The 24,806-nt window shown below is 38.9% G+C and overlaps 1 protein-coding gene across 1 annotated transcript; it reads left to right on the top strand.

The window, feature by feature from the left end:
- The first annotated feature begins 882 nt into the window (after positions 1–882).
- On the top strand, positions 883–2,040 carry LOC110919565 (uncharacterized mitochondrial protein AtMg00810-like). The gene has a single exon (XM_022163835.1). It carries the CDS (start codon positions 883–885, stop codon positions 2,038–2,040), a length of 1,158 nt encoding a protein of 385 aa, XP_022019527.1.
- The last annotated feature ends 22,766 nt before the right edge of the window (positions 2,041–24,806 follow it).

Below are 24,806 nucleotides of genomic sequence, written 5' to 3'. Positions count from 1 at the left end.
ATTCGAGGAAACTATCTTTCCTTTCTCACACCAAAAACCCACTTCCTTACCCACTTATGACTTCCTTACCATCCCTCTACACCCACTTCTATGGCCACATGTTGGTTCAGCAACTGCTGCCCCAACCGATTCCGCAAACCCATCGACCACGGCCCAACCGCAGACCCCATCCCCATCTCATCAGCCACCTCCTTCAACCCAAACACAAACCGGCCCAATTACCGCCCCTTTCTCACCTCCGCCCCTGTCCCCCACATCCCGTCCTCAGCCCACTAAAACATACTCTCGTCGCCAACCTTCCTCCCGTACCCCTTCGGCCCACTCTCACAGTCAACTACTTCCTCCGCCCCTTTAGCACCCCCTCCACCTCCCGAAACCCTCCCTTCCGACCAGCTTAACACCTCCACTAATACCCGTTCCATGCGAACCCGCTCCATGGATGGTATTTCCAAACCTAAACAGTTTCTTAATCTTAACACTACCGCCGTCATTCCCGTTCCTAAAAACCCTCAGGTAGCCTTGTCCACACCCGAATGGCATAAAGCCATGACTGACGAGTTTAGTGCACTTATTAAGAATGAGACTTGGGAGTTGGTTCCTTGTCTACCATACATGAATGTGATTCGTAGTATGTGGCTCTTTAAGCATAAATTTCGGTCGGATGGTAGCCTTGAGCGTTATAAGGCGCGCTTAGTTTGTGATGGGAGTACGCAACGGGTAGGTATTGATTGTGGTGACGCCTTCAGCCCGGTGGTCAAACCCGCTACCATTCGTACGGTTTTGTCTCTTGCCCTCTCTCAATCATGGCCGATTCATCAACTGGATGTTACTAATGCATTTTTACATGGACATTTGCATGAGACCGTCTATATGTATTAACCAATGGGTTTTCGTCATCGTCAGTATCCCGATCATGTATGCCGACTTAAGAAATCTCTTTATGGGCTAAAGCAAGCCCCTCGGGCGTGGTATCAATGTTTTACGGATTTTGTCCTTCAACAGGGGTTCACTCAGTGCAAAACGGACACATCTTTGTTTATTTATCATCATGGCAGTGATATTGCTTACCTTTTAACATATGTAGACGACATTATCCTGACCACTTCTTCTAATACATTATGCGACAGGCTCATGTCTACATTATCAGGAGAATTCGCCATGAAGGACTTGGGTCCTTTATCATATTTTTTGGGTATATCTGTTACTCGCACGGGCAACTCTATGTTTTTGTCACAAGCTGCATATGCAAAGGACATCATCAGTCGAGCAGCTATGGATTCTTGCAAGCCTACAGCGACTCCAGTTGATACACAGTCCAAACTTTCAGCCGAAGGATCCCAGTTTGATGACCCATCTTTGTTTCGCAGTCTTGCAGGAGCTTTGCAGTATCTTACTTTTACCAGACCGGATATCACCTACAGTGTCCAGCAAATTTGTATACACATGCATTCTCCTCGGGTTGAACACTGGAATGCCTTGAAGCGGATCATTCGTTACATACAGGGTACTCTTGATTTTGGTCTTACTTTGGGCCCTTCCACATCTCTTTCTCTTCGTGCTTACACTGATGCTGACTGGGCTGGCTGCCCTGACACTCGGCGGTCTACCTCAAGTTATTGTGTCTATCTTGGCGACAATCTAATTTCTTGGTCTTCTAAACGACAGTCCACCATCTCCCGCTCCAGTGCTGAAGCCGAATATCGTGGAGTTGCAAATGCTGTTGCTGAAATATGTTGGCTTCGTAATCTTCTCTTGGAGCTTCATTGCCCTCTCTCTCAGGCGACTGTTGTCTACTGTGACAACGTTAGCGCTATTTATCTGTCCGGGAATCCAGTTCAACATCAACGGACCAAACATATCGAGCTCGATATTCACTTTGTTCGTGAGCATATTCAGAAAGGCCTGGTTCGTATTCTCCACATCCCCTCTCGGTTTCAAATAGCTGACATCTTCACCAAGGGACTTCCAAAGATCCTGTTTGACGACTTTCGGTCCAGTCTAACCGTTCGCCTTCCTCCCGCTTCGACTGCGGGGGTGTAATAGAATCGACAGGAAATATTGTAAATATAGAATAGATTGTCGTAATTTTAGGAGAGATTGATTGTAAACTTATTCTCCAAGAAAAGGAGATCTGATGTATACTCTATATATTGTTATTCATTGATCAATAACAGGCAACGATTTGAACCATAATTCTTAGTTTCTTACAGATATCGTCGCATGTGAGATGAACATCATATTTCTGGATTCAGGTAATTAATCTGTTTGGAGTAATGTATTGCGCTTTCTATAGTGAATAATATTCTTTCCGAACAGATCTTGTCTTTTTTTCCATTATGAAGTTACTTGTTTCTATCAGTTTGTACGCTCCACCACTGACCATTCTTGCTTTTCACACAATGATCATGAGATCACATTGTATGAGTGTAGAAAAATATTTGAGAGAAAAACTCGAGAGAAGAAATGAATTCAAAACAAGCTACTTTCGTATCACCTGCGCTCACTGTTTTAATATCATTGACGAATTACTACTTTCGTTAGTTAAGTTGTTCTATATTTACACAATGATCATGTCATTAATCTCTTATACAAAAGCAACTTGCGTCTCTTCGTTAAGATATCCTTTTGTTGACGGAACTGTTGTGAAGTTTCCTTTTTTTAAGCACCGATTCACCAATAATTTATAGTTACACTACATAAACCCTATTACGTCATCTGTTAACAATACCGTTTCCTCTTCCCACTTCCCAACCGCCCAATCTTGCCATCCCCAATTTCTCCCACCTTTCAAAATCTTTGATCCGAAAACTTATGCCTTTGACATTAAAGGTACGTTCTTAATCTGTACAATCTTGCATCCCTATGTATCTCCTTCACACCGCTTCTCTAACACCTTCATTTCTCTATCCCATGTTTTGTTCAAAACAACACTTTGGACTCGAAAATAAATTTTGTAAGCATCATACGTCTACTAATATGAATTAACGGTTTACCGGACTGATTTTGAACAAACATTTAAAACATGTATCCCTAAATCACTGAACAAACCCTTAATCAACATGTATCCCTTAAACCAATTCATTCTTTGTAATCATCGACCAGTGATGAACATCCAGCCAATCGTAAACCGTAATCTATCGATTTGTGGCGACTCAAAATTGATAAATAACGACAAACAAAAGAACCCCCAACATCGCTCTGTATATTCAAGAAGGAAATAAGGAGATAAACATGGAAAACTCAATATCTTTACCATGATCTAGAAATTGTCTGATAACTTCTATAAAGGATGGTTTCAATTTACGATTGGAAAATGGAGTCAGAAAGGAATTTAGGTAAACCGGATGAAATTGATTAGGGTTGAAGCGGTGGACCGGTGGTTGTTGACAGAATCATGGTGTTTTATTTACTATTTTATAGTTACTAAACTTGAAAGATAATTTTTTATCCATAATAGCTATTTATTATTTGAAATTTTATTTTTATAGTCTTTATATTAATATTAATGCATATGTAACAAATAAAGTGGTTTTCTGTTAAAGCATATCTAACAAAGGCATGCATGTTAAAATCTATGTTCCTTTAGTCTTCACCATCACAGGATATGATATGATCATGTGTTGTATAGAATCGCAATATAAACTTTCTTCATCTTTGTTGTTTTGAATTTGAAGAAATTCTCTTTTTGTTTGTATACGTATTAGTTTGGAATAACCATATAAAAAGAAATACAAACACACAAGTTATAATAAACTAATGGACGTCTACTGCTTTTTGTATGGATTATATTTTTTTGGGATTTTGCTAACAATAATTTATGTAATAGTTAGCTTTGTATGCTTTCTGTGTTCAAGTTTTTGGACCCACAATCATATTATTATACATTAAAATAGTAAGTGTAGTAGGAGATGTAAAACTGTATAACTAAATTAGAGCCAAACCATTAGTAACGATTTGGTTTGGTTTGGTTTTAGTTTTGTACAGTACAGTCCGGTTTCAGGTTTTTATGTTAGAAAACCATTATAGATGGTTTGGCTAATCACACTTTTAACTAAAACCCGTCAAAACCGGATCGTGAACACCCCCATTAAAGACATTCATAATTAACGTCCCGTCGCAACGCGCGGGTTGACGTTAACTCGTTTATTACAATTCTATAATTAAGAATTAAACTATTCATTAATTATTACCATGTAACAATACTCCCCCCCCCCAGTGGCGGATCCAGGATTTTTTTCCTATGGGTTCACTTTTTTCGGTAATAACATTTCCCACAACCAAATGCTAGAATTTTTGGGTTGGATTAGGTCAGGTCGGGAAACGTAAGAACCGTTCTCATTAGCCATATTGACTTTTGACTTTTGAGATCAAATGACTCACACATAACTTCAAAATTCAGCCACATTCTTTGAAGCTTTCAAAAGAGAAAGGCTAACAACTATACAAAAGAAGGGCTGGAGTGTGGACGGCAGTAAGCATGCGATGTTGTGTAAGGTTAGTTTAACCCTAAATGGGAACAAAAAAAAATAATGTTAGTTTAACCCTAAATGGGAACAAAAAATTGGGACTGATGCGAGACTCGAACTTGGAATGTCAGGGTTACAAACAGCAAGTTTAACCAGTGGACCACTAAACATTCATGCTTCTGGGTTCACCCATAATTTATTTATGGGTTCCTTTTCAGTTTTCTATATACGTTTTCACTAAGACTTACAAACCGAATGGGTTCCTGGGAACCCGGTATTTGAACGTAGATCCGCCCCTGCCCCCCCCCCCCTATAAACATTCTTGTCCTCAAGAGTTAGATTGAACAAGAATCTTATCTAGCTGGTTCAGACAAGAGTCCACCAACTCTTGGATGAGCTCCTCAATATTTCTATACTGTCATCCTAGTTTCTTCTTCCACATTGACCTCTGTGATGAACATTTGTATCTGCGCACCAAAAACACTCCCCATTTTTTCGCTTGACCTCAATTTTTTTGCTTGACCTCAAATTTTTTGCTTGTCAACTTCTTGTAACCTGCTGCATTATTCTTCAAAAATTGGTGTTGGTAACCCAATGTTTGCAGGACTCTCAGATTGTTTTATGTTTATCTTGGCCCAGTAGTTGCTAAGGCAGTAGCTAATGTCTAATTTGAGTCATCTTGAGATTTTTGGGCCTAATCATCCTCACAGGGGCCACATATTTCTGGTTTTAAACCCTTCAAAATTACGCTCACTGCATATTCTTCACAGTTGACAGATTACCACCTTGTTCAATACAAAGGCCATACAATATTCCATTAGTGTGCCCATTTGTACTAAATGTGTGAGCCTTCCCATTGGATCTTCAAGTAGAGAGTCTACAAAACGGGCTGTAAGGGTCGAACGTACTTGAAGCGTAAATCTCATCACCGAAGAGGTGGTCGCCTCATTGTAAGAGCTGAAGGCGTAAGTGTGTTATAGGACCATCCCTTCTAATGGAATGTCAATTATATGTTCATCTCTTTTGTTTATTGAAGTGTTTATTTTTTTAATGCATCTACCATCTATACACATGATTACTATTCATAACTTGGTATGTCAAAGAATGCTATTAAGGCAGAATTAAAAAGTGGTTAGGATAGTTTCTTGAAGTTATTCTTTTTTCTTAGCCCTTTGATAAAATACTTGTTCATATCACCGACTGATTATACATGCTCTATCTTAAGCACTTACACACTTCATTTAATCATGTTTTCACTCCTGGATGCACCAACCGATTGCTCGCATCGCATCCCAACGTTTATCGATTAATTTTTTTCACAGGTTCTACATTTCTAGCTTTATTTCCTTTGTTTACTGTCAGCATAATTTTGTTTTGGGAAAGTTGCAAAATTTTAAGCATAAGTGCTGGGCAGTGGTAAGCGCCTGTTCTGTCTAGTAGAGGTCCCTTCCACTGGTGTCCTGCCATAAACTCTTGGAGGTTGCCTGCCCAGCGCAAGTTGCGATTTACATGATCTTGTTGGTTAGCAGCAGTGGCGTAGTCAAAACAAATTTTCCTATGGTGTCATTTTTTTCTGATACTCGGATTTATGACATCCAGGAGTCAAACACACATAACTACTAGCTTTTGGAAAGGAGGTTTGGGTTTAAGTCGCACAGACGACAAGGATTAAAAGAAATTTGCCGTTAAAAAATATATATATAATCACATAAACATACTTATAAAAAGGTTTTTTCTTTTATATATGTTAAAGAATTGGATTTAGTGAATTGGGCTGAATTGGTATAATAACAGAACATGGCCCTTAAATTGGTTATTGGGTTAGAAAAAGGGCCTTTGTTTGTTGCGTAGAATATATTAGGTAAAACTTGTATATATATTAAATAACATATAGTTTTTTCATGTCAAATTTTCTCCTAATAAAATCAAACCAAATAATAATAAAAAAGAATTTGGTTCATTTGAAGAGATTATGTTACACGTTTTATTTAATACACGAAACACATAGGTGTTGGGTGAACCCGTTCCTATTAATGTGGCCCCGCCATTTGTTAGCAAAGTGTTGGTGGGTCCCATGAGTTTTCCGATAACAAATTTTCATGGTTACAAAAAAAAAAAGTTAGCAAAAATTTGTGTAAATGTTGTTGTAGGGAGGATGATATCAAGAACCAGACTGAACAACGGATTGCTAGAACAAATAGTAAGACACAGTGAGAATGAATCTGAATCCAAGAAATACACCCACTGCATATACGAATGGAATGTTATTTCGGATTTGCAACACTACAAATCCCTTTTATATACAAACAAGATCATGTAATGGACGGAGAGATTGCCACTATTGCCTATTAACACATTACCATATATGATCGTGAGATCGTATGAAATTTATGTGGGTTTTCTTATTTATATGGCCTGAATCTCTTTAAGTTATGTTGAGATCACTATTGGATTGTAATATTTCACCAATGCTCATGAAAATTCAATCAAATTGAAATATAAAAATCCGCATGCAACTTCAGTTGTACTATAATAAGATAAACTAGACTTTTACCCGCTGCGCGTTGCGCCGGCGGGGCAAAGCGTTCGCTAAGTTCGATTGTCCACCGTGTGTTGCAGCGGTAGACCCATTACTTCATGTCGCGCACATGTGGGGAGTTTTGTAAGTATGACAAAACATTACGGACATTACATATATAATTACACTTGATTTGTAGTTAATATTCAATGTTGCATGTCTATGGTTTTGGCTTCTTGACAACACCTTTTAACTCCCCTGAAAAGGGCTAAAAAGAAAAAAAAAAAAACCATTTTAGTAATATGTAGTGTTATAACATGCTTTAAAGTTTTAAATATCTAACACATTACAATTCATCTAAGGTTTATGGTTTTATAAATTGTTGGGTTGACTTAGCTGGGGTTCAGATAACACACCCTAAAGGTGAAAGATTACAACTCTAGCATGTTGTAATAGGCCACAGTGGCGGATCTAGAAAATCCGCATAGGGGTAACGTTTCAATAAAAAGGGGTAACGAAATTGAAAAGACGTTAAATTTTTCCAAAATTTACACTACCATCGGAGCATCACCGGGCAACGGAGGTTACCCCTTCTATCACTCTAGGTCAAAACATAAAAATATGGACGTAAAAATGTTTTTTTTAACGAAAACGTATTATATATGACCTGACTCGTTTCCAGAAAAGTTTACGTCAAAACATAGAGCAAATCGAATTATACCAACACGTATATAAAAATATGCACGTAAAAAATAATTTTTCTTAGACTAAATTGCATAAATCAACCTCTATGTTATACCTAAACTGCACTTTATACCTTTCACTATGAAATCGGCAAAACCCAACCTTTATGTTCATGTTTTGTTACATTCTATAACCTTTACAACTAACGCCGTCCGAAAACTCAGTTAAGTTACCTCACATGCTTTGCATGTGAGGGCTTTTTAGTCATTTTACTTTTTTTTAAATTGGTTTTTATTTAGAATTAGCGGTAAACTTGAAATAAAGTATTAGTAAAAAAATAATAGGTTAAATACGTTCGTAAAATCGTGCTAAGTAGCACTAATGTCATGCCACTGTTAGCGACCACCAACATCAGAAAAACTCGAAAAAATAAAATAAAAAAGTAAAAAATAACACTGAATTAAAACCGACATAAAATCGTTGAACCACGCACGCCCGTTGTGGCGTGTTAATGCGAAGAAATTAGACAGAAACGTAAAACGCAAAAGATAATAACTAAGTCGATCTAGAACCCGCACGTTGCGACGAACTTGTCAAACGGAGAAAAATATTGTCAAACGGGAAAAAGCAGACGAAAAACGTTAAACCCCACACGCACGTTGCGGCATGTTAACTCGCAAAATTTAGAATGAAACGTAAAACGAAAAACTTGCGAGAGATGAAAAGTATAACGGACCAAATTGAAAATAAAAAAGTATTGGGGTTAAATCGTAAAATATGGAAAACTTTGGATAGAAGGTTAAAAAGTCAATGGGGTTAAAATCCAAAGAATAAAACCTCTAGGTTAAAAGTGAAAATTGCAATTTTTTTTAAAACTACCCTAAGCCATAAGTACAACCTCTTTATGCACAAAATTGTTGCAAATTTATAGTGTGGAAATTATAAACTCCCCTTTGGAAACCTCATAGTCTTGGTTGTCCCCAAAATCCCTCTGTGAAATATCTATATTGTTACACAAAATATTTAATGACAAAACTTTCTTCTTTCGATACTTGCATATTTCTTTTTATAAAAACATTTGATTTAATTTTAATTTTGCACCAATAGTCTTAAGGTGTAAGAGGCACCCAAGGGTATTATCCTAGCCCCGTCCAATCCAACATTCTCATGTCAATTCTACACCTAAATACCTTAGAACCACCATAACACTGGTTGCACGATCCCACAAATACCCTAGAACAATGGACCCCGCCCTTTTACTCCACCCACCAATCACACACACCCTAAGGAGATAGACCCCCCCCCCCCTCAAACCACTCTTTCTCCAAACAATCACGCCAAAGGATTGTTGTCTAAACTACCCTAAGGGGTGGCGGTGGTGTTGCCTAGCTACTTCGAACCCTGAATGGGTTTGCCGCATGACCCCCCCCCCCCCCCCACACCCTTTACAAACTCATTAGTTGATTATCAATCTTTATTTATAAATCAAAACTAGCTACAGCCTACAAGTTGTGACCGCAACTTGGTTTAAGAGAAGCTCACAATACAATTTTTACAAAATCGAGCTTAAATATCATACTTGAGGCTCTCGTTCCCTTTTTCACGTGTTGTTGGCGTAATATGAACTGAAAAATGCATATGTGAAGAAATACGGTCAATTTGGTCTAAGATAAGCTCATAATACAAGCTTTTGTTTTTTCACGTGTATTTGACGGCATCTCAGTATTTGAAGCTTTTGTATCCTTGGACGATCTTGATATCTTACCATCACTGTATTACGCCAACGATAGGTGTACTTGTCCTAGTGTGATGTTTTGAGTGATAGTATCTTATGGTGTTTTCTAAATTTAAGCGGTCATTATTTATATACACTCCACTTCACGTCATTAACCATAACAAGCTTAACCTTCGCTAACTTCCTAGCGTTGTTAACGTGACTAGACATGACTTTACATGTCATTGTTCTCGTGTATATATGACTATATGTTGTTTTTTGATGATATATCATTTTCACCACTTCTTTTGTTATTCGTAGCTTTCTATCTTTATTTATTTGTATGTTGCAAGTTTTGAACCCGGGGATCTCTGAGGTTGGTGCAATTTTTTAAGAGGTAAAATGCCTGCAGTCTACAGACCACATCTGCAGACATCTGTAGAAGAAGATGTGAACCAAACCTCTACAATCTGCAAGAAGAAGGTTGTTTGTTTTTTAATGTATGTAGACTTCTAAAATAAATTGGTGGTGATGTACAAATGGTAGTGGTGGGTGGTGGTGGTGGTGGTGGACGTGGACGGTGGATTGTGGTGGTGGTGGTGGTGGTGGACGGTGGTGGTTAGTGGTGGTCTTTAACAAACCCTCTACAGACCTTAGAAGATCTTAGATGTGGTCGGGCCAAGTCTGCACCAAAAAGATCTCGTGCAGACCTTGTTAATGAAACATCTTCATTTAAAACAAATAGGCTGCCGATAACAATGTCTATGTGTGGTCTGCGGCGCGCAGATAGAAGAGTCTACGCAAATCTTTTTTAGAAAAACAAACACTACCATAGTCTCTATATCCCCCAATGATAACGATAAGGTTTGTCGACATCGCATCTTCCCCAAACCTAACCAATAACTTTGTTATTTGTGGGATTTACTGGGGATGTTGTGGTAGGAATCCAGGTATCCGTTTTAATTTTAATTCTTTTATAAAATCCAATTTTGTATTTAATGATAAAGGCTGTGAGTTCTTGTGATCTTGGGTGATTGTAGACATTACGTTTGATAATCACAGAAGATCAGTTTGGTAATTGTGTTTCGTGTTCTTCATCTGAGTTTCTTGTTTTTGTGTTCATCTATTGATCAAGGGGATTTCGCACCCTTAATTGATTATAAATCTTGTAACGAATCACGGGATAGGGTCCTACAGTATATTCTCTGCATATTACTTGTTTATTACTTAGTTTGAGTCTAGTTTTGAGTTTTAGTTGTCGGTTTTTGCCGGGTCCAGTTTTAGTCTAGTTTATGCTTATGTTTAGTGTTTTGATGGGTGCGGATGGTATGGTTTGGGATTGTTATTATGAACATTGAGTTGAGATTATTGCCATATTGTTATAAAGCTTCAAACTTGCGTTTTGAAATAAAAAATTTAACCGATTAAAACCTCCTTTCACTAGGCGGAATTTTTCGAGTTGAAATATGTTTTTGACATTAAAGCTTTGAACTTTATGTAAGTTTGGACTCAATGTTCGGGTTTCAGTAGGCACTTGGTATTAATTGGGACAATTAAAGGGCCGGGAGGAGGTAGTGTACATTGAGTCGTCGTTTATGAGTCGGTTTTAGTTTAGTTTAGTCTTGGTCTTGGGTTTACTTATATGCGCGTACAAGTTCGACATAGCTCGCCAGTACACAATCTCCATTCGGGCGAGTTTGTTTATCACTTATGCTTTTGTAAACGGTAACCCGCATTTTTATTTCAATTTATTTTTTAGATTCAGTTGCGAATGTAATGCTATATGGCTGTTTCCTAGTTTTATAAAAAAAATTTGAAAAATCCAAAAAAATCTAAGAAATCAATAATACCAAAAATAGTTTGTTTATGATAACTTATGCTAACTTTTCACCTATCTTATTTGTTAAACATTATTTTGCAGAGTATATCAGACGAAGTTGTTTAGCAGGTGTAGGTAAAAGGAGGAGGGGACCGCCTCAACGCCCGAGAGGGGACCCACGTGAGCAAGTAAACGATCTGAATCCCCGACGAAGAAAGATTATCTATCATACTCGGGAGCAAATTCCCATATGCCAAATAAGGAATAGAGTTGATCATCCACTACTCCAGTTTGATTGATATGAGCACAAAGGAGTGGCGAAAGTTTGACAAACTGAATGGCACTAAATTCCTAGAACATAGAACTATTGATTGGGAGTGGTTGGAGAGTGTAGGTGCTCGACAAAGGGTTGAGCAGTTATTGGGCCCGAAGCTTATCGAGGCAGTTAATTGTAATTGGGACCAATACGAGGAATTGGTTTTGGAGTTTCATAACACCTTCAAGCACAAGGAAGGTACTTTTGCCGAGCATGATGCGGTGTCCTTCATTTTGGGTAGGACAGGTTATGAGATGGATATTCTGAGGTTTACGGTAGCTACAGGTTTTATACAGTAGGGGAAGCTCGGTCTCCAGAATTTGCTACGAGTTTGAGGGGTGCGTACCAAACCCCTAAGGAGATGAGTGTTGTTGGTTCTAAGTTGGCGCGGTTTTGGTCAACGACTTCGGATCATCCTTTTGCTTCCACGAACCTTATCACTTCGGTTTGTGACCCGGTTTATCGATATTTATTGAAGATTTTTTCTACTACACTTGTGGGTCAGAAATCCAGGGAAAACAAAGCAAGCTGGATGGATCTGTTTATATTGATGTGTTGTGTGGAGCAGAGAGCTATGAACTTGGTTAGTGTATTGGCATGGTCTTTTACTCGTACTCGCCGTGGAGGTCACCAGGCCGCATTGGATATAGGCCCATACATTACAAGAATTGCACGGAACTTGGGAGTGTTCGAAAACTATAATCCGCAACATCTTCACCCGGGTCCGACCTCCGCGTTATTTGGGATTAAAGAGTTGCAGCTAGCTGGGATCGTGAGATGGACTGGGCCGATCACCTGGGAAGGTGTCCGCCAAGGGGCTCAAGTCCAACCGCCTGAGGGACATCTGGCTACGGATGTAATGCACTAAATAGAGCCTACTTACAGACAGAGACCTCGACAAAGGCATGAGATTCCAGCACCACAGTATCTACGTCGTCATCCGCCTCCAGATCCGCTTACTTTAGAATCTCTCTACAACCGCATGCATCAAGGTTTTGGAGAGATGCATGACTGGGCATCTCAGCAGCTTGGGGAGATTAGCCATGTGCTTCAGACCGGGCAGGAAAGGCAGGAAATTGTTGGTGCACTTGTGTCTGTACTTTGTCTGTATTTAGTCACGATGTAAACGATGTCCGTGTCAGTCCTGTAAGTTGACCAAGTCAACCGTCCTCCTGGTTTGACTTGGTAAACAGTTAGAAAGATGGTTGTCTTTTGTCTGGCTCGAAGGATGCTCATCGAAGGATAATGTTGATCCTTCGATGAACTCGAAAGATAAACCTTCGATGGATGGTTCGATAGATCATCCTTCGAGGTTAATGCAGATCCTTCGAAGACTTTGTGATCGATAGATGATCCTTCGACCATCTATCGGATCCTTCGGACAAGGCAACCTGGGCTGGGTATATATATACCCATGCAGTGTATGTTAGAAGACAGATGCACACAGATAGAAAGATAGAGAGTTTGAGAGCATTCTGTCCGACACACACACACACACACACTAGAGAGTTTGCAAAACACATTTGTGAACATTGAGCTTGTAACCGGAACCTTTCATTCGTATTAATACAAGTGGTGTTAATCGGTGAACCTTGTGTGTTTGTGTTTATACTTGTCTCATCCCGGTTTGCTTGCTAGCTTGGATTCCGCACTCGCTAGTGGGTTAGTATAACAAGGTTTAGGTTCGTCATCCTCCGAGAAGGGACCTACAAGTGGTATCAGAGCCGTGGCTCTTTACCTTGTTTAAAACCGGGTTTGTTCAAGTTCTTGGTGTGTTTGGACATTTGGTTTTGCACCCGTTTTTGGAGTTTTTATTGCACTTTTAAACTGAAAAACGTGTTCTAAACTTACCGGGAGTGTTCATAAGCGGGTTGGGTAACTTAAAAACTTGTTTTTAAGCTTTTGGTGATTTCCGGCCATATCTCCGGTCATTATTCCGGTGACTGGTTCTGGATAAGGGGTGTCCATTTTGGGAAATATTTTCAAAGTTGGTAAGAAGGTACAGTCTGTCCATACCTTTTGCCGAAAGTTGACCCTCACCAACCCATCACCTTTTCACCAACCTTTCACATCAGTGTCAGTGTGTCAGTGGGTTTCGAAGGATATCTTTCGACATCGAAAGACCATCTTTCGATCAAGGAAGCTTCGATAGATATACATCTTTCGACCCATCCTTCGAAGTCAGAGTGTTATCCTTTGAACCAGGGAATCTATTCGAAAGACAGTTCATCGAAAGATAAGGATATATACTCGAAAGATAAGGATCTTTCAAATAGTGAATCCTTCGAGTTTGTGAATCTTTCGAAATCATTGTTCGAGATACAACAGTGATCTTTCGAGCACTGTTGATCCTTCGAACAAGATTTGATCTTTCGATTGTGGTCTGTTTGTTGTTAACAGGTTTGATTTTCAGATCTTTCGGACTTGGATCTTTCGGCTGTCATCATCTTTCAGAATATTCATATAGAACTTATTTTTCTTATCAATCATGAATCCGAATTGGTGGAATCCGGCTCCAGACAGTGGAAAATATACAAGTTCGGGTTCCACTCCCTCATGGTTGGGTACACCGACTCCAGACAGTGGAAAATACACGTGTACAAGTTTATCTCCATCATGGGCCGAATCTCCCACACCACCTCGAATTACTGCAGAAATGTGGGCATCGGTTACTAATCAAAAGCAAGGTGAACCGAAAATAACAACAGATTGGTTTGGCAATCCAATACAAGTTCCTGTAAAGCCAGCTCCAACCACAGACTTGTATGGAAATCCATTACCCCCAGTTGGTTTACAACACCATCGTTCTACTGTAGAACCATCATCTCTTGATCCAAAGAACAGTAGTCAGACAAAATCGGCGTTGTATGCTAAAATTGTCAAAGATGCAAGCAATGGTGAATCCTCGGGAAATGATGACAGTTCTGAACATGACAGAAGTTCAGATGAAGATGTTTCAACTTCAGTTGAGGGTGATACAACTTCAAGTTCAAGCGAGGAGGGATCTGAATGTGAATCATCAAGGGAGGTTATTAATTCTGATGCAGAAAGGCCAACACCTGAGATTGATTCCAGTCAGGTATGTGTCGATAAACCCACTGCTGTAGATTGTGATAATTGTGCTAGATTAAGAGATAAGTGTGCTGATCTAGAAGCAAACATGTCTGAGTTGCAAGGCAAACATGATGCTTTACAAGCTAGTTTGTTTGACTTGCAAGACAAACATGTTTCATTGAATGCCAAGTGGTGTGAATTGCAAAGCAAACACGAAGCTTTGCAAGAGAAATATGATGTGACATTTATCCACAACCAGAAGTTGACCGTGGATCTTTCAAAATGCACTGAAGCCAACATGTTTTATGAGAACCATGAAAAAGAGTTTAAGTCGGTAATTGAGAACTTGAAGAAAGATAAAACCGAATTAACAAAAATGGTTTCCAGAAAACAAACTGACATAAATTTGTATATATCTCGCCTTGAGACTATGCAAAAAGAGATGGCTTGTGTGAAAACCGAAAGTGAGGCGATCCAACTTAAGCTAGACAGTTATTTGAGCTCTAGCTATGTGTTGGATCACATCATTGACGTTCAGAAAGAAAAACGGGATGTCACATGCATAGGCTACAAGAAATGTCCACCACCAGTGAGACACAATTATGATGCAATGCCTGACGAGGAGGATAGAGTGTTCTTTGAACCATCTGTTCCTCTAGATGTAAAGGAGTTTGCAACAGGACTCGGATATAAGAAAGATGTGTCATCCGATTCAGATGTATCAGCAGATACATGTGTGTCTTCTGCTAAACTGAATCAGGATCTTCCAGTCATTACTGAGGATGCTGATTCTTCTGATGATGAATCTGATGATGCTGTCCCAGCAAAGTCTGATGCGGAAGTCAAAGATGGGGACATACCTCTCGAGAATTACATTCTATGTGATCCTCCTGCAAAACCCGCTAAGACTGTTGCAATCGAGTCCTCGTCTGCACAAGAGTCGGAGAGTGTGAACTTGCTGTACACTCTTGTTGGTGATGATAAAATTTATTCAGACAAAGATTTTCCGATTAAGAATTTTAATCAATCATTAATCAGTGAAGTCTTTCAAAATTCGACAAGTAAGTGTTTGGGAAAGACAGGATCACATGTTACAGTTACACGGTGTCCTCCTATTCCAAAGGCTGAAATTCGAAAACAATATGGCAATCAGAAATTACCAACAGAGAAGAGGCAGCCAAATCATACCAAACCTAAAGGAAAAGCACCGACTCAGGGTCAGAAGAAACGGACCCAAAAGAAAAACAAGAATGTGAACTTTGTGAAATCTAAGGGAACGGACAAAATCGAGACTTTTGAGAACAAATCTAACTTAGATTTTGTTAAACAAGCAACAGTGTTGAAAAGAAATGATCCAAACTGTTCAAAACCTAGTACCTCGGGATCACAAAGTTCATCATCGTCGGCAAGACGATCACATGATGCTTCGGGGATTGTTGAACGAAGATATTGTTTTGAATGTGGTACAATTGGACATATAATTCGAAATTGTCCATATCTTCATAAGTTGAAAGCAAAGGTTGATGATCCCCGTGAACAAAATCATGCCGCCCAAGAGAATAGAAAAGGCAAACAGGGCGAAAACAAGAAAAAGGATCGGAAGATAAACTTCGTGAAATCAAGAGGGACTGATAAAATTGATACTTTCAAAAGCAAATCCAATAAGGATTTTGTTAAACAAAGTAAAATTTTGAAAAGAAACAGTCAAAACAACTATACACAACACGCAAACGGTTGTGATGTAGGACCAAGTACCTCAAGATCACGAAGTTCATCATCCAGCTATTACAGTTATGATACTCCGAGGTTTGTTGAGCGGAGATCATGCTTTGAATGCTGTGAGTATGGACACATCATTAAGAATTGTCCATATCTCACCAAGAGAAAGTCAAAAATTGATGCCCCCCATGGTAACAATTACCATAAAAGATCTGTTTCACCAAAACAGGACCCTCGTCTTGTTAAACAACGAGAAAAGAAACAGAAAAAGAAACAAAGAAAAGAAGCTGAAAAGGTCTTAAAATCGGAGGTCATCCAAACAAAATCTGTTAAATCTGATGTTAAACATGAAAAACAGAAACAGATTTGGATACCAAAACCGGTAACTGTTTCAGGGGGAGCTGCATCAATTCCGAATCATCGGGAAATGGATGTTACAATTCTCGATGATGACGGACGACCCAAGTCTGTGAAGGCTTGGGTCCCCCTCTCCAACTAATCTCTGAATAAGTGTGCAGGATGTTCCAGGAGGAACTATTGATAGTTTTAGGATTGTTGATAGTGGAGCGTCCATGCACAAGATTGGCGACATAAGGCTCCGAAATATTGTTCTATCTAGGAGAATGTTGTTGTCATTAATGGAGAGGAATGAAAAGGAAAAGAAGACAAAAATGTCTGATGAAAGAATGTGGTTAAATGAAGCTGCAAAATTCGACCAAATGAAGAACGTGCCAAAATTTGGTTGTTATGGTTCTTGATCGGGTACTCAGGAAAGATTTAAATAAAATGTACGCACTAGAAGCACGTCTGAAGTTCACAATCAGCAAGATAAACGTGCAGTGTACATTTCTTCGCGGTGTGATTGAAGAAAATGTGTTTGTTGAACGAACTACACCGGATGTGCAAATGTCTTGGCGTGGATTGAACAACCACACACTACTTCTCAAGAGGAAGACAAAGACCTTCGCTGGTGCAATGTGGAAGACCAGCCGGAACCAAAGGTTTTTGATCATGTTGCTGTGAAGAGATTCTCCAGTAGCTACAAAATCGACTTTGAAGTCCACACCGGGTGGATATCCAGTTTGGGAGAGTGCTCAAATTCCTTGCAATGCACGAAACAGTTGCAGGATACGGTTTTTAAAATTTCTAATCTCTCCTATACTTGTTGATTTTTAAGCTGCTTTATGAATTATTATCATCTCATACAGCACTCTTTGACCTGACACATTGATCTCGAATATCACCTCACACGTGATTGTTTTTCTATGAAACTCGTCAATGTTGTCATGGTCCGCACCGCTTACCGACATGCCAACTGATTTTTCCAAAATTCAATAAAATCATTTCTGATTAAAATTAATTTTGGTAAACGGCATTGAGGTAAAATACGAGTAAAACCAACATCGGAAAATCATTTTTGTAAATATCTTTGTGTTTTAAATTTATCTTAGTTTATTGATTTTAGGGGGAGTAAATCCAAAAATCTGAAAATCCAAAAACATCGAAAAATTTCAAAAACACAAAAACAATAGAAAAACAAAAATGAGTTTCCTGGCGAGCAAAAGAGAAAATGATAGTACATCAGTGGTCTATCCAAACCTCTTTAAACCTTAATTGAAAAACGATAAGCAGCTCTATATAAGATGTATCGGTAGGCTCACAATCATTTTAAAGTGTGCAGGGTGATATAAATCTTAATCGATTGAAGATCAGGTGGGAACCATTCATTGGCATATGGTCTTAGTACCGAAATTTCGTTTGATAGATTGCCGAGGTTCTGAGATATTCGGTCTTTATGCTGCTTATCATCTGGGTATCATGGTTGTATCTTTTACCGAAAAATAACGGGGACGCAAGTCTAGATCTTCCATGATACCATACATACGTGTACATATTTCATACTGCATTCGACCTCAATAGGTGATAAACAATCACATGTCCAAATCAAATAAGTGATAAAATATCACATTTTTCCGGGAGTCAAGTTCGTCTCTCTGCTGTACGAAAGTACTGACCTGTTCACGGACTTGCTCCTGTGCCCTCATGCATATGAAAATCAAGTTCCTCATCAATAAGTGATTATATCACATAGGACTTGTTTTCAAATCAAAATAAGTGAGAATCTCACATCATATACGGTCAAACAGATGATAATCGGTATACTCACCGGTAAGATGAACCCTCGTGCATACCTTGATACGGGAATGTGTCGTGATGTGGATGAACACCGGTCGGTAAGTATAAATTATACCTTAACGTATCCCCTCGCCATGATTACATCTGATAAGTTGAGCTTAAGTGGACAACAATACCGATAATTGTTATATGATGTTTATTTTAATGTTAACTAATTGAACAACAAGAGTGTTTTGGCATGACCGTACACTGATATGATTCTCTTACCCTCGAAACTCGCAAAAAGAATGTCTGTATATATTTATTTACTGCTTTCAGTCTTTACATTTGAAAAATTCAAAAATACCAAAAAGATTTTATTTCTACTTTATTTCGATCGTACGATGTTGGAACTCTAGTCTTCGTTACCTGAAACCTGACTGAAAACCGAACTGACTAAATCTTCATAAACGGTCGAAATTTGCAAGTTTTGAAAGTTAAACTAAAATTGACAAATTTATTAAACTTTCAAACTGTCGGACGGTGTTTGATTGTGACATGGTCATACGTGTGTCATTTGTTTATTCTAACTATATTCCAAGCAGTTTTTCTCATTACGCGTTTAGATTTCTTGCATGTGCAGATTCTAAAGGCTAGGAGAACATGGTCGATGACAAAGCTTCGGAATGAAGACACGACATGAAGGCACTCAAAAGATGAAGATGATCGAGTTGCCGCTGACCATCATCAACACCACAAGGATCTCACTTCACAAAGATCAAGTCATTCACGAGCATAACTCAAGGGGGAGCTTATGTTAAGGGGGAGTTTGTCAACACACTTCCTACATGATACGGGTAGTTTGTTGATACACTTTCTGCTTTGAAGACGTGAAGACTTTGAAGATCCTCCGACATTGAAGACTCGAAAGGACATCAGAGTCTTGAAGACATGAAGATCAAAGATGATCAAGATCAAGACAAATCTGCAAACATCGAAGATCGAGACAAAGCTACAGCCAAGGGGGAGTTTGTTGGTGCACTTGTGTCTGTACTTTGTCTGTATTTAGTCACGATGTAAACGATGTCCGTGTCAGTCCTGTAAGTTGACCAAGTCAACCGTCCTCCTGGTTTGACTTGGTAAACAGTTAGAAAGATGGTTGTCTTTTGTCTGGCTCGAAGGATGCTCATCGAAGGATAATGTTGATCCTTCGATGAACTCGAAAGATAAACCTTCGATGGATGGTTCGATAGATCATCCTTCGAGGTTAATGCAGATCCTTCGAAGACTTTGTGATCGATAGATGATCCTTCGACCATCTATCGGATCCTTCGGACAAGGCAACCTGGGCTGGGTATATATATACCCATGCAGTGTATGTTAGAAGACAGATGCACACAGATAGAAAGATAGAGAGTTTGAGAGCATTCTGTCCGAAACACACACACACACACACACTAGAGAGTTTGCAAAACACATTTGTGAACATTGAGCTTGTAACCGGAACCTTTCATTCGTATTAATACAAGTGGTGTTAATCGGTGAACCTTGTGTGTTTGTGTTTATACTTGTCTCATCCCGGTTTGCTTGCTAGCTTGGATTCCGCACTCGCTAGTGGGTTAGTATAACAAGGTTTAGGTTCGTCATCCTCCGAGAAGGGACCTACAGAGACTGTCAATGTGCCAGTCAATTCCACATATGCCCTCCAATCCGAACACGCTCAGCAAACAATTCCTAAACTCTCGCATACGCGAACGGAAGTGGCAACCAATACACCGTACCTATCAAACAAGCAAATATACCAACACAAAATAAATAGATACAAATGTCTACAAATATCCAAAACAACCATTAACAACCAACCCCAAACCACCCAACCTGTTTAAAGTATATTAATACAAACCATAGAGGATTAAAACAACATAAAAGAGAAAATAAATAAAAGATACTCCATGAAAGCTCCTGCTGCATCCTCTATCTCCTCAACTTACTCGTCATCACTTTCTTCCTCCTCTTCTTCTTCTTCTTCTTCTTCTTCTCCACCACCTCCACTCTGACCGTATAACGTAAAGTCGGGGTTCAGATCCCCATATCTGTACTGACCTGACCTGTCCCGTACCCATACCCGGAAAATTCACTAGAACCTCCTTCACCGCTTGACCCAAACTGACCTTGCATGCTAAACTGACCTGGCTGAGTGTATGGCTGAAAGAAATAGAGAACACTCATGCTCATACGCATCATCATATACCTCAACGCGATTTCTGTAGGTCCCGGTTTCGGGATCGATTCCGTGATTTTCATGATTATGTTCAAAGATGGAAGAGATAAGAGATGATAAACAAACAACTTTGTATTAATCCGGTAGTAAAACATTACAAGTCGGCCCGATTACATGATAACCGAACTAATACCAAAGGAGTATACATCCGGGGAGAGACCAAGTGGTGATCTCTCCCGGTGAGGTCTCAAACCTCCTCTCAAACTCTTACACTCTCTTGTGTTGCAAATGACCAAGTGTTGGTATTTATACCCAACACAGGTTGTATGGTCGAAGGATCAAACTGACTGATCGATAGATCATCTGTCGATCATTCAGCTTTCGAAAGATACACATATACCTCGAAGGATGACATATCCTTCGAGGTCCATCTTCATCCTTCGATGGATATCTTTCGAGCTCATCGAAGGATATACACAATCCTTCGATGCCTTATCCTTCGACACCAAACATTATACAACCATAATTTGTCTAGCAAACACATACGGTCAAACGAATAACCCTCTCGTTTGACCACTTCAAACGAGCGGGTCTATACACGTTCGATAGACCGTTTCACTAACTATTACAAATTCAGCGTAAAATAATAACTAATCTATTCGACAAGCATCGGACACAAAATCTGCATCAACAAATTCCCCCTTGTCCGTTGCTGTCGAATGCTGAAAATGCAACTGCAATCGATCTTCAGTCAAGTATTCATCTTCTCTGTGTAAACAAATTCCCCCTTGACCGATGATCCAGGTAAGTAGTATCTTGATGCTCATTGTATAATATTTCCCCCTCAAAGTACGTGTATCCGTGTTGAGTGTTGTGCAATTTCCTCAAAAGGCTCAATTGACCGATCTTCCGCTGATCTTCCAATACTCCAACCGGCATTTGATAAGGGTTCCATTCTTTAACAACTGCATCAAGTCTTGATCTTCAAGCATACTACATTGATAGAGATTTAGAAAATCACAAACTCTACCACCTATGATTGCGTTTAGAAATTTACCGAAGAAATTCAACATATGAAAATTTTTATCCCCCCATTTCTTTGGTAAAATCTCTAAACCTTAACAGATTCTTTCCACTTCAAAGAAACTGTCGTCAAATATTCACCAATTCCCTCCACTGAGCGGAACTGTCGTTTTTGGCCCATAATAGTCGCGTCACCATTTTTGCCATTTGCATCGGTAACCGTGACTACCCCACATTTTTCAAACATCAAGTTTTCATCATCTCTTGTTTTCATCATTCCGCATCATTTCTTGCGCTCCCAAAACCCGTACGAATTTTTTTATGTTGACATTTAGAAGCGCGATTCAACTAAACTTCGTGAACACCCGACCCCACTCCAAGTGAATTAAATGAGCAATCAGTAACAATCTAACTGATCTCATAATAAAAATTCAATCCAATGGGGCCCAACTTGTTACCCTTTTAATTCATGTAAGCCCAATCAATGAGCAGATAGCCTAAAACCATCGACACTTTAAAAATTGAAAAGCAAATCAATTTTATAAACAAGCTATCCACCACCCAAATTCCATTCGGCCCAAATGAATTCTTTATACAAAAAGGCCCAATAGTCAACAACCCTAAAAAAATGTATGCTCCTCAGCCGCGATTCACCATTCACAAATGGTATCCTTCGAAAACTGGATCAAACGAAAGACAACACAGATCTTTCGAACATATCATTTTAACTTTCGAAGTTGTTGGTTGTTGAAGACTAGGATCTTTCGAAACAAGTTGGATCTTTCGAAGTTGTTGAGAGGCAAGGTGATCCTTTGATTCTGAAATCAGATCCTTCGAAATCAGTTGATCTTTCGAAGTATGAAAATCTTACCCTTCGAAAATGTTGATGATCCTTCAAATTTGCTGAAACTTCGAAGTTGTTGCAGATTATGATCTTTCAAAACAGAATAGTTGATCTTTCAAAATCAGTTGATCTTTCGATGGAATGGTCTGACCCTTCGAAACCAGTTGGGTTGACCCTTCGAAACAGAAAGATGACCTTTCGAAAATAGCTGACCTTTCGAAACAGTAACCTGATCCTTCGAAGTTCTTTATATCTTTCAAAATATGAAGATGTGAAGAACATCAAGAACACAGGAGACCGTGTACATATGCAGATTTGATGAAACACTTTGTATTCAATTTTTGATGATGATTACTTGATTATTTAGGAGAAAAACATAAAACCAACACTCGTTTTAGCACAGATCTGAATATTCGGGTCCAGATCTGAGTTTTTCTCATTTTCACCATTTTTACATCTTAAACAAAAACGCACAAAAATCACAGATCTAGAGCACATGTGACTTAGTAAACTGTTAGATTTACTAAATCAGGCACCATGGCTCTGATACCAATTGTAGGTCCCGGTTTCGGGATCGATTCCGTGATTTTCATGATTATGTTCAAAGATGGAAGAGATAAGAGATGATAAACAAACAACTTTGTATTAATCCGGTAGTAAAACATTACAAGTCGGCCCGATTACATGATAACCGAACTAATACCAAAGGAGTATACATCCGGGGAGAGACCAAGTGGTGATCTCTCCCGGTGAGGTCTCAAACCTCCTCTCAAACTCTTACACTCTCTTGTGTTGCAAATGACCAAGTGTTGGTATTTATACCCAACACAGGTTGTATGGTCGAAGGATCAAACTGACTGATCGATAGATCATCTGTCGATCATTCAGCTTTCGAAAGATACACATATACCTCGAAGGATGACATATCCTTCGAGGTCCATCTTCATCCTTCGATGGATATCTTTCGAGCTCATCGAAGGATATACACAATCCTTCGATGCCTTATCCTTCGACACCAAACATTATACAACCATAATTTGTCTAGCAAACACATACGGTCAAACGAATAACCCTCTCGTTTGACCACTTCAAACGAGCGGGTCTATACACGTTCGATAGACCGTTTCACTAACTATTACAAATTCAGCGTAAAATAATAACTAATCTATTCGACAAGCATCGGACACAAAATCTGCATCAACAGTCTCGCATATCAGCTAAGTCGTTCCACTGTATTTTTATTTATTACTTAGTAGTTATTTATTTATTTTTAGTTTAGTATAGGTAGTTTAGTCGTATTCTATGTCTGCATTAGGGACAATGCAAATCTTAAGTGTGGGGACGGGATATATTGTCTAGTGTTTATTAGTGTCTGGAGTCATAAAAATTTTTGAAAGATTCAAAAAAATTAGAAAATCAAAAAAAATCCAAAAAATAGAAAAAAATAGAAAAAATAGAAAATGTTCCTGTCTAAGAAGTTTTGCAAATAAAAACGGAAAATAATAGTAGAGTCGGGCATATTTGGGTTTCAAATAATAATAATAAGAGACTAAAGTTAAACTCATGTCTAGCTTCGGATATGTGAATAGGCTCGACCCGGTTTCTAGGTTCCTTTGATATTAAAAATAACCTTAATTGTTAGTCTGCTAGCGGGTTCTCATCTAGGAAAAGTAGATATCCGAAACCGCCAATAATAGTGTAAGGAATGTCATTATAAGCTAAAATTGTTAGAATTTTTTTATCAAAAGAAACAAAATAGAATAAATGAGCTAGATTGAAAAAACGAGGCTTGTGTAATCTTCGTTTGCGATGGTGACTCTGACTTAGATTGTCTCTAGGTTAAGTTAGAAAAAATGCGAAAAAATTACTAACGCTCTCGTTGTCGCTCTCGGGGATGGTGACTCTGGTTGAGACAGCCTCTGGGTTAGGTAATGCAAAGTCTAGTGCTCAACAAAAGGAAAAGGAAAAAGAAAAAAACATAAGAAAAAGTTTGATAATAAATTATCTTAATTTTGGTATAAAACGATTAGGAAAGAATCCAGTGATTCATTCCTTTTGTTTCATGAGCTTGAGCCGGGATTAGGTGAAACTGCAGCTTCTAGTGTGAGACCCTAGGTAGATTGACCGGACATGAATATAATTGCATGAAAAGGGCTTGGAACCGGGGTTTGGGTTTAAATGGACATGTATATTTGCAATCGCGGTTAATACGAGTTGTTAATGTTTATAAAGTAATCTAATTTTTTAGCCCAGATTTTTTTTTGACTACGATTCCGTTTGCATAGATCTTTTTCGGGGACGAAAAAATGCAAG

Source organism: Helianthus annuus, chromosome 16 (genome assembly GCF_002127325.2).
Source record: "Helianthus annuus cultivar XRQ/B chromosome 16, HanXRQr2.0-SUNRISE, whole genome shotgun sequence".
Taxonomy (NCBI): Eukaryota; Viridiplantae; Streptophyta; class Magnoliopsida; order Asterales; family Asteraceae; genus Helianthus; species Helianthus annuus.
Note: the sequence above shows the minus strand (reverse complement) of the source record. Positions and strands in the feature narration are given on the sequence as shown.

Excerpts from the sequence above, each read along its gene's own strand:
- LOC110919565 (XM_022163835.1), top strand. The coding sequence starts at position 883 with ATGGGTTTTCGTCATCGTCAGTATCCCGATCATGTATGCCGACTTAAG.